The sequence below is a fragment of the Culex pipiens genome, chromosome 3, assembly GCF_016801865.2.
Source record: "Culex pipiens pallens isolate TS chromosome 3, TS_CPP_V2, whole genome shotgun sequence".
Classification (NCBI taxonomy): Eukaryota; Metazoa; Arthropoda; class Insecta; order Diptera; family Culicidae; genus Culex; species Culex pipiens.
In genome coordinates, this window is record NC_068939.1 from 78,819,222 (window position 1) to 78,830,010 (window position 10,789).

Here is a 10,789-nt window from a genome sequence, read left to right on the forward strand (position 1 = left end):
CACTGTTCAAAACTTAAAATAAAAATATAGGTTTAATTGACTTTAAGTATTTTTGAGATCATCATTTAACAATAAATTAGAACGGTTCGATTCCTGTAGCGTTTTCAAATTTTCAACTTTTTTTTTATAACTGTGTCACAAACTCTCACACTATCACCATCGTGTGCTTGTGTTTGTAAAAAAACCCGCGCCATGGGGTGGGGGAAGATTACGTCGATCGTCGGTCCACCGCGGCTGGCTTTCAATTTTTGTGGCGGAGCTTTCGCGGACCAGTCAGTTTGGATTTATCCATCTCGGAATTCGGAAGTGTGTTCGAAGCTCGTGTGGGGCCGTGCCGTGCGCCGTGTTCAGTAGAAATTTTCGCGTTCGTGATTTTTGGGTGAAAAATTTTCCTTTTCGAATCCGGATCTTGGCGAGCGAGAGACCCTGAACTTCCTCACCCTTTCCCCTCCCGGCCACGCGAAGACCATCCCCACACACACACACACACCCATCAGGAATCACCGTTGAAGCCGAAAAAAGTGAGTTACAACAGACACGGCGTTGGTCAATGAAGCCCACGAAAATGAAAGAGAAAGTGCAATTGAGGCGAGACTGAATGTAATGGAGAGAAGAAATTTGGTTATTTGGGAAGCTTTTTTTGTGTGTGCTTGTTTGAGTGGGTTAACCTTGATGCAGCTGATTGGGAAATTGATTTCGGAGTTTGTCGATCAATTTTCACATCTTTGCACGTCTGGTCAAATTGGAGCAAAGGAGATGATTGGGGGCTACGAGATCGATAGATATTTGAGTAACGCGGTGTTATGGACTGTAGAAAAGAGATGAGTTTTGTTTGCAACCGTCGTTGGTTTGGAATATAGGGGAAACTGACATATTTTTTGGATAATGTAGGTTTTGGCAAGGGAACATTTTTTTTAAACATGCCTTATTTTTTTCGATAACACTTAGATTTTCATAAATGGATGTCAAACGAAGCCAACTTTATGTGAATTTGAACATAATTGATGTTCGAAATTTTAATATATACCGTATTGTACCGTATTTTACATTTAAAAACGTTACTTAATCCACCTTTAGGTGGTTGGTGCCTTCCTCACATTCATGAAGTGAATACACTAACCTTATTCCAAACCTTTTTGGAAACTTTCAAAGGTTCTTAAGAAACCTCAAAAACCCATCCCTTCTTTAAAAGATGGTGATAATATTCTATTAACTAATGGGGAAAAAGCTCAAAAACTTGCTCAGCAGTTTGAGAGTGCTCATAATTTCAACTTGAATGTTTTGAGTCCTATTGAAAATCAAATTTCAATAGAATTTCAGAATATTGTTGAACAAGAATTTTCATCAGATGAAGTTTTTAATACGGATCTGAATGAAATAAAATCTATTATCAAAAAATTTAAAAATATGAAAGCCCCTGGTGAGGATGGCATTTTTTACATTTTAATTAAAAAATTACCAGAAGCAACTTTAAGTTGCTTGGTCAAAATTTTCAACAAATGTTTTGATTTGGCATATTTTCCCAGTAGTTGGAAAAATGCCAAAGTAATTCCGATTTTGAAACCGGATAAAAATCCTGCTGAAGCCTCAAGCTATCGGCCCATTAGTTTGCTTTCATCTATTAGTAAATTATTCGAAAGAATAATTCTTAATAGAATGATGACGCACATTAATGAAAATTCAATTTTCGCTGATGAGCAGTTTGGATTTCGCCTTGGGCATTCAACTACTCATCAGTTGTTGAGAGTTTCAAATTTAATTCGAAGCAACAAATCTGAGGGCTATTCTACTGGCGCTGCTCTTCTAGACATAGAAAAAGCATTTGACAGTGTTTGGCATAAAGGTTTGATTGCGAAATTGAAAAGGTTTAATTTTCCGATTTATATCGTGAAAATTATTCAAAATTATTTGACGGATCGTACTCTGCAGGTATGTTATCAGAATAGCAAATCTGATCAACTACCTGTACGTGCTGGCGTCCCTCAAGGAAGTATTTTGGGTCCAATTTTATACAATATTTTCACTTCTGACTTGCCTGATTTGCCCCCAGGATGTCAGAAATCACTTTTTGCTGATGACACAAGCATCTCCGCCAAAGGCAGAAGCCTTCGTGTCATCACAAGAAGATTACAAAAAAGCTTGGATATTTTCAATTCTTATTTGAAAGAATGGAAAATTACTCCAAATGCTGCAAAAACTCAACTTATTATTTTCCCTCACAAACCAAGGGCTGATTTTCTTAAACCAAAAAGTCATCACATTATAAAGATGAATGAGGTAAATTTAAAGTGGGAGGATCAAGTGAAATATCTTGGACTTGGTTTTGACAAAAACCTTACTTACAAGGATCACATTGAAAGTATCCAGGTTAAATGTAACAAATATATTAAATGTTTGTATCCACTTATAAACAGGAATTCTAGACTTTGTCTCAAGAATAAACTGTTAATTTATAAACAAATTTTCAGACCTGCCATGCTTTATGCTGTGCCGATCTGGACAAGCTGTTGCTTAACCAGGAAGAAAAAACTTCAGAGGATTCAGAACAAAATTCTGAAAATGATTCTGAAACTTCCTCCCTGGTTCAGCACCAGTGAACTTCATCAATTAGCCGAAGTTGACACTTTGGATGTTATGTCCAATAAGATAATTGATGCATTTCGACAAAAATCATTGCAGTCTTCAGCTGCATTGATCCGCTCTTTATATAGTTTATAAGTTAGTTTTAAGGTATCCCTTTTCCCTTTTGTACATGTAGGACCTCCTACATTTGAAATCACTGAATAGCGAAAGCTACAATATTTCATGAATAAATGAAAGTTGCTAGTATTTGAAATTGAGGTGAAAAGTCATCGTTTGTGATTGGACACTCAATAATATTTTAACTGAATGAATGTACATGGAAAAGAAATTTGAATAAATATAAATTAAAAAAAAAAAAAAAAAAAGTGAATACACTACACAGCTTCAGAAAAGTGTATGTTGTTCAAAATAACTGAGATCCGGCCTCAAAAAAAGTGAATTAAAAACACTAAAGTACTTAGAACTTTTGATAGGGTTATCCGATCTTCAACGTTTTGGGCTCGTTGGAAAGGCCTTTCAAATATATTTCTAAATGTATAGCATGAAGGGTTTTCTTACAAAAACCACCCTTTATACAATCTTTCGAAGTTTATCTGAAATCGTTTTTTTAGCAAAACTTTTGAAATACTTTTCTAAACTTCATAATATTAACTAGGGTCTTGTGGGACCCAAAGACGGATCGAATGTGACCAAAACGGTCCAAATCGGTTCAGCCAGCCCGGAGATAATCGTGTGCAGATTTTTCGGTGCACGGACTTACAGACATACACATGCACAGACATTTTTTCAGAATTTGATTCCGAGTCGATAGGTATACGTGAAGGTGGGTCTACGAGTTCTAATCAAGAAGTTCATTTATCGAGTGATTTTATAGCCTTTACTCATTGAGGTGAGAAAGGCAAAACGAATTATGGAAAAATTTAGTATTCTGTATTCAAAACATGAACTTTTTGACAACCTACTCGAAATTTGGCAACATTGCACAGTGGTCCAGATCGCAAAATTAAGTGGCAAATGGATTTTCCGAAAAATGGTTAAGTTTTAAAGCTTTGGTGTCCTCAGAAGAGTTGTTGCAAATGGAAAGGGGCAACTTTTGGTTTGGTTAAAAATTAGGGTGGATCACGATCAGGGTGATTTTTTATTTGTTAACATGGCTATGTAAAATTATCATTTAAACCCTAAATATGACCAAAAATCGATTTTTCGACACTTAAGCTCAATTCTGAGGGCAGATTCGGATTCAGTGGGCAAAATCACATGGAAAAACATATATTTGAACAATTTTCGAATTTCGTTAGGGTGGACCCATATGATTTTCCCTTAAAAATTAGACTTTTCAAATGAAGATATCTCGAGTTTAAAGAAAAAGACCTCTAAGATTTTTTCAGCGTTCGTAGTGCTAGATCTCCTCTTTCAAATGCAACCTGGTGCTTAAAATTTGGCTTGCGCCTTTTCGAGATATTTAAGTTTTAAATTTGCATCTTTTTACCCTAAAATGGCTGTAACTTTTGACCCTTAAGTTCAAATTGACATGTCAACAACTAAAAATGTTCTTTTTTTAGAGCTCTAAAAGTGCTCTGAACATCACTTTTCTCTAGAACTTAACCCTGAATTGCCACGTTCAAAAAACGGATTTTTGAAGGTTTGCTCAGATGATTTCTATAAATTTGGTCATAGAAGGCGTAGATTACGAGATAAAATTTTGGTGTCTTCAACAATGAATTGGCAAGCCCAACAACTTTCTAGAAGACAACAAAAAACCTAAAAATATTCCTGTAAAGTTAGATTTTCAAATTCACCCTAATCGTGAACCACCCTAATTTTTAATCAAACCAAAAGTTGCCCCTTTCCATTTGCAACAACTCTTCTGAAGACACCAAAGCTCCAAAATTTAACCATTTTTCGGAAAATCCATTTTCCACTTAATTTTGCGATCTGGACCACTGTGCATTGTTTTGACTAAAAATATGGACATTTAACTTACAATTTCATTCTAAGGGTGTTTTTGCAAAATAATGTTGTATGGAACTTGTTGCAATACTTGATTTTTTCAGCACTCGTTATATTTATCCAACTTGGTAAATCTCGTTGGATAAATATACGACGCGTGCTGAAAAGATCTTATTTTTGCAACTTGTTGCATAAACTACTATTTTGCAATTCCGTCGTGAAACTACTTACTTTTCCTGTCATTCTTGAACGACGAAATAGCCTACTTTTCTGTACCAAAAATAACAGAATCGAATAGCAACACTTTTCAAAATAAATGCTGAAAAATTCTACTTTTCAGCACTCAAATGGGTGCAGAAAAGTTGAACTTTTCAGCACTTGTTTCGAAAAGTAACAATTTTCAAGAAAAAAATTGAATTAAACGATTTATTGACAAAATACATGAGCATTTGACATAAAATTTCACTCAGTGTGTGTTTTTTGAAATTGCAAAAAATGTTGTATGGAACTCGTTGCAAAACATGATTTTTTCAGCATTCTTCGTATTTATCCAACTCGGTGTACCTCTTTGGATAAATGCACGACTTGTGCTGAAAAAATCCTCTTTTTACAACTTGTTGCATAAACTACTATTTCAGTACTCGTTGTATTTATCCAACTCGGTAAACCTCGTACGACTAAAACTCAAGTTTTTACCATCTGGATGGAACATCACTTTACCTCTCAATAGGGACTGTGTTATAGACAATATTCCTAAGAATCAGGATTTATTCTATTTTCAGTTTGAGTATTAAGCCGCATAATCAAACAGAAAAAAAATACTCGTGCTGAAAAATTCTAAGTTTTGCAACTTGTTGCATAAACTATTATGTCACATTTGGATACTGTTCGAACATTTTCCAAATAAACTTTCCATCTTTCAAATGAAAAAAGTTTCTTATTGAATGCTGAACTTTTTTCTCAGAAATAGCCAATCCGGGCAAGATTAAATTCATAAGAATCGTGTCGTATAATTCCTTCGAACTGAGTTTAAACAAGGAGTTAAATTTTTGTGTCACATCATTAATTGTCATTTTTTAGATTCCTTCGAGGTCATGTCTTTTGATCTTTTTGGTATCAGGCCTTTTGAGGTTTTTGCAATAAAATAAATAAATACAATACTGATCAAACCTTCTCAAAATGTTGGTCCAAACAAGTTTTGCCTTTCCTCACTGACGCAAAGCTTACATATTTTTTTATGAAATCGCCATATTTATATGACAACCCAGAATATTCATAAAAATCATCTTAAATCACAGAGGTTACTGAAACATTTTCAACAAACACATTACGTGTCAAGCACGTGGACACATTTTTCGAAATTTCAGTTTCGTTCGTTCAGTTTTAATCTGTTTTGTATGAATTGTCTGAAAACAATAGTTCGATTTCTAGAATAAGACCGTTGCAAATATTTTTCAAAGTTTATGTCGTCCTCTTCAATAATGACTCGAAAAATCAAGGGGGTGAATATTTTCACAAAATAAATAAGAAATGTCGATGGAAATAGCCACACCGATTGCTGACATCAATTTGGCTCATTTAGAATTTTAGGGCCAAATTATTTCCTATTTTTAATTTGCTATTTTTTATAGAAGCATGTAATGTAGCATTTTGTGATACTTTTTGTTTTAAGATTTTGAAAATTTGGTAATCTAGACACAAACTTTAAAAAACATTAGCATCCAACTAATTTATTTAAAAAAAAAATCTTATAAAAACAGCTAATAAAAATGTTACAATTCTGGTTAGCTTGGTGAAATGCTACATTTTGCACAAAATTTCAAAAAGATATTAGAAAGATATTTTTAATGATACCATTTAAATATCACTTGAAACTACTTATAAATTAACATATTTTAACTGCTCTTTATTGAAAATTATATGAAAAATTAAAATAAAATCTTTGCTACACAGCAAATTCTGATGTTAGTTTTCAGTTGATATTTTCTGAAATCAGCACTACTGAAATTTTCAGTTAGTTTTTCGCTGAAAAAAAGGAGCTTTCAAAGTTTGCTGAAATTTCAGCAAGTTTTTATTTACTGAAAATTTTAGTGGTGCATATTTAAGAAAATTTAACTGAATTCAGTAATGAGAAATTGGTGTGAACTAAAGTCACTCATATTCATCGTAAATTAGTAAACATGCAAGAAAAAGAAATAATGACTGACATGCAAACAAATCTGACACGGAAGAGGTCGAATAACCCAATAATTGGCCTAACCTATATTTCATTTAGCCTTTTTTTCGTTTCATTTTGACCGTTCTTCACAACACCAATAACACATTTTTTTAGGGAAAGGAAGCTCCAATTTCCATTGCCGGCCAACTTTATCGAAAGAGTTCACGGTGAACACCTTGAACTTAGGACTTTCTTTAACCCAAAGTCGAACAACAAATCTTTTGAACAGGCTTCTATAAATAGATGCCTTGAAATTTGACCAGCGTCAGCAAAAACGTCCATCAACAACATTGGTTCAACAACCTCCGCCTGTGCACGTGTTGCCAACTTCAGCAGAGTTGCCCGTTCCGAGCAAAAGAGAAAGTTCCCACTGCTGCTGCTGTCAGTCGTGGGCACGTTTCACGTTTCTTCTCGGAGAGTTGATATTTTTCTTGTAATGCGACGGTTTAAGACCTTCGTTTAGGGATGCAAGCGATCCAATGACCTCGAGTAGGGCCAACTCTTGTAGACAGTCTGTTCAAGAGATGTTATTTTATGTTCTTTTTCTGTTTGTTATTTTCATTTTAGGTTTAAACCTGTTTTACTTGAAAGTAAAAGTGAATGTACTTTCATCTGTAACAGATATTAAAAATGTTGCTTGAATAAATGCCAACTCGCAGTCTGCACAAAAAAGTTCACAAAAGTGATGAATTTACGTAACTTTAAGACTGTCTGACGGACTCATCCCTCTTAGCACTGTGGTTTGGTTAAACTTGTTTTAGTCACCTTTGGGTGTGTGCTGTTTGATTTGCGTCAAAAGGCGCGAAATGATCGTTCTCTCTCGCCAATTGGTTTGGCCTTTAGGGAGTTTGTATAAGGAATGAATGTGACGTCAAACGGCAGAAATGCTTGAAGTTCAAGTAGTTAGCTCGTATTGATCCAACAATATTGGTTTGATTCTTGGTTTGATTTGTTTATTAAAATTTCATACAATGTTGCTAATTCTGCGAACATGAAGTTCTATTCCTCTCAATTCCGCTTTCGCTTAAAAGAAAGTCATTATGAAATGTTTAATTATGAAGAGAATAGTTTTGTTCAATTGCAAAAATTGTTATTTTCAATTATATTAAGAAATTTAGTGAAAATTTAAGCTATCCACATGTAGTATTTAACTAAACTTGACCATAATCCATGTGCGTCTTCGTAGCACAACCCCAACGAATTACTACAGTTACTTCGCCTCAGCGGCCACGGTTCAAATCCTGAGTGAATCATGATGGTGACCGGTGAAACCGTTACGCAAAATATTTCCGACGACACACGGCGCTAACAATTGTCTGTGTTCGTGGCCTCGAAAGATTTCCTCAACCATATCCCGATATGGTAACACAAACAATTAGTGTTGGCCACCCTGCCCCCGAAAAAGGCGCCAAAATTTCGCCACGCACGGATGACAAATGCGATGTCCAAAAGTCGTTTTCCACCCCGGTGACAGTCGTTTAGTCTGCGGACCAGCAGATTTACCGTGTTTGATTGCCTAACGATGCGCGACAACGCCATTATGGCGGAATGACAGCGGGTCAGTGTTGCCAGCTGTAGACTAATTAGCAAGTGATCGGTGGCTGGTAATGATGCCATAATTTCCTCAGCTGTTATTATAAGGTTGCGCAAATTATGGTCGTCACTTGAACTAGATTAGTTTTGGATTTGTCGGTCACGCCAAGGCGCCTAGAGTAAAATTTGCACCTTAGCGAATTGCCCGCCGTTGATAGGGTAATCGAGGCGAACTCCTCTCCGTTCAACGCAAGGGTGGCGTTATGTCACAACGTGAGCATGTGTTATAGCGTGTCTGTATGATACGCACAGACAGACAGGTGTTATTGTGCGTAAACAACAAGAACCGGTCGTACAACACGTTTTTGCATGTGGTCGACGGCGATCGGATGATCTGCTTGGTTGTGTTGATTGGTTTCACTTTCTAAGTATTTCATAATCTCAGCACCATTCTGTATCGCTTGACGGAAAGAGGTGCTAAGTGAGTCCAGCACGCTAACTTACAAATATCAGAACAAGATTCACAATTCACCAGGCAATAAGCGAACTCCAACAACTTTGAGCTGTACAGCATAATCAAAATCTAATAAAGAATACATTCCCCTAATATGCGCATCAATTCAACAATGAGACCTTGAAATAGAAAATACTGACACTATAAAATATTGATTTTTCACATGTTTCTTTCCAGTGGCAGCCGCTCTGAACCTGTGCAAAGCGCCCGAGTCGTACGACAGCTACAGCTTCGACCTGCCGGATAAGTTCAAACTGCAGGCCCAGGACGAACTGCGCGAGGAGGACGACATCCGCGAGAACGCCCTGAAGCAGTTCCGCGAGTGGATCGCCAAGCATCCGCTCATCAAGAAATGCCGCACGGACGCTCCGTTTCTGCTGCGCTTCCTGCGCACGAAGAAATTCTCCATCCCGGCGGCCACGGAAATGCTAGAGAAGTATCTGTCCATCCGGCAGATCTACCCGAACTGGTTCCACAAGCTGGACGTCAACGATCCCGAGCTGGAAGCGATCATCGACACCGGCTATCTGTTTGCTCTGCCGGAACGTGACGAGAAGGGCCGCAAGATCGTGTTCTCCAACGCCGGCAAGTACGACACGAATCGCTTCACGGCTGCCCAGCTGATCCGCGTCCACTCGATGGTTTGCGAGGCCCTGCTGGACGAGGAAGAGTCTCAGATCGCCGGCTACGTGCACGTCATCGATGACTCCGACCTGTCGATGGGCTTCCTCGGCATCTGGTCCTTCACGGACATCAAGAACCTGGCGCACTGCGTCCAGAACTCGCTGCCAATGCGCCAGAAGGAGAACCACTTTGTCAACCTGCCTTCGTTCGCCAACAAACTGTCCGATTTCATTCTGTCCGTGCTGAGCGATAAGCTCAAGAACCGTGTCTTTGTGCACAAGAGCATGGAAGAGCTCAAGGCCAAGGTCAACCCGAAGTATCTGCCCAAAGAGTACGGTGGCACCGTCCCCATGGACGAATGTATCGCCCAGTTCAAGGCTGTGCTGAAGAGCAAACGTGAACAGCTGGTTGCCCTGGACGAAATGCAGATCGAGATCAGCAAGAACTCCGCCTTTTGGGCCAACACTACCGACGCCGACATCGCCGCCGGAGTGATCGGAAGCTTCCGGAAACTGGAAGTTGACTAAAGTAACCTACCCGCAGCACCACCTCCCTCCTGCTCCCTAGTGACTTATCTTACTTACTGTAATTTTAACGCATAACTTAATCTTTTACTTAGGCAATCAAACATAATCGTTTTACTCTCAATCTAGAAAACAGTTTAGCCACGAAAGAGCTGAAAAAAACTCTTTCCCCAAACAGGTGGAATACAGTTACCAAAACTTTATAATCACTCCATTATTATTATAATCATACGATATAAAAAAGTTTGGATACACTGAGGCTGAAATCACACGCAATGGTACTATTTAAATGACAACAAATAAAAAAATCCTAAAGAAAATTCCACTGACGTTGATGGTTTTTGAAACCATCTTACACAAATCAAAATATATATGACATTCTCCTAAGTATATTCAATGAGTCCCTTGGCGCACTTGTAGCTGCACTCGAAGCTGTAACACATCAAAACCTAGTTTAATCCATTCCCAGTGAATATTTTAAATAAAATGTTTCGGAAAACACAATCTTCTTGTTTTAATTCGTGAAAGAAAATTGAAATAATGTGCAGACATAAAGTAAAACCTATGCCTTTCTTTAGTAAGAAACACAGAAAAAAAAATCATGGTAATATTACATCTGGGAAGGGGTACATCTTTTATGTCAGAAAAAAGGTGTAATTTTACCTCTGGAAATGTGTAATTTTACCACTTTTCTGTTGTAATGTCACTTTTTCAGTCTAAATTGAGGTAAAATTACATCATAAAAGAGGTAATATTAAACCTTCCAAAATTAAAGCTTCCAAATTTACATTATTTTTTTCTGTGAAGCCAAAACAGGTTCCATTTTCAATAATTCACTAAGCA

At 37.2% G+C, this 10,789-nt stretch overlaps 1 protein-coding gene across 1 annotated transcript; it reads left to right on the plus strand.

Moving 5' to 3' along the window:
- The first annotated feature begins 261 nt into the window (after window positions 1-261).
- On the plus strand, window positions 262-10,450 carry LOC120424797 (clavesin-1-like). Its single transcript, XM_039589009.2, has 2 exons — window positions 262-521; window positions 8,976-10,450. Coding segments are annotated over exons 1-2 (975 nt in total). The 5' UTR covers window positions 262-520; the 3' UTR covers window positions 9,950-10,450.
- The last annotated feature ends 339 nt before the right edge of the window (window positions 10,451-10,789 follow it).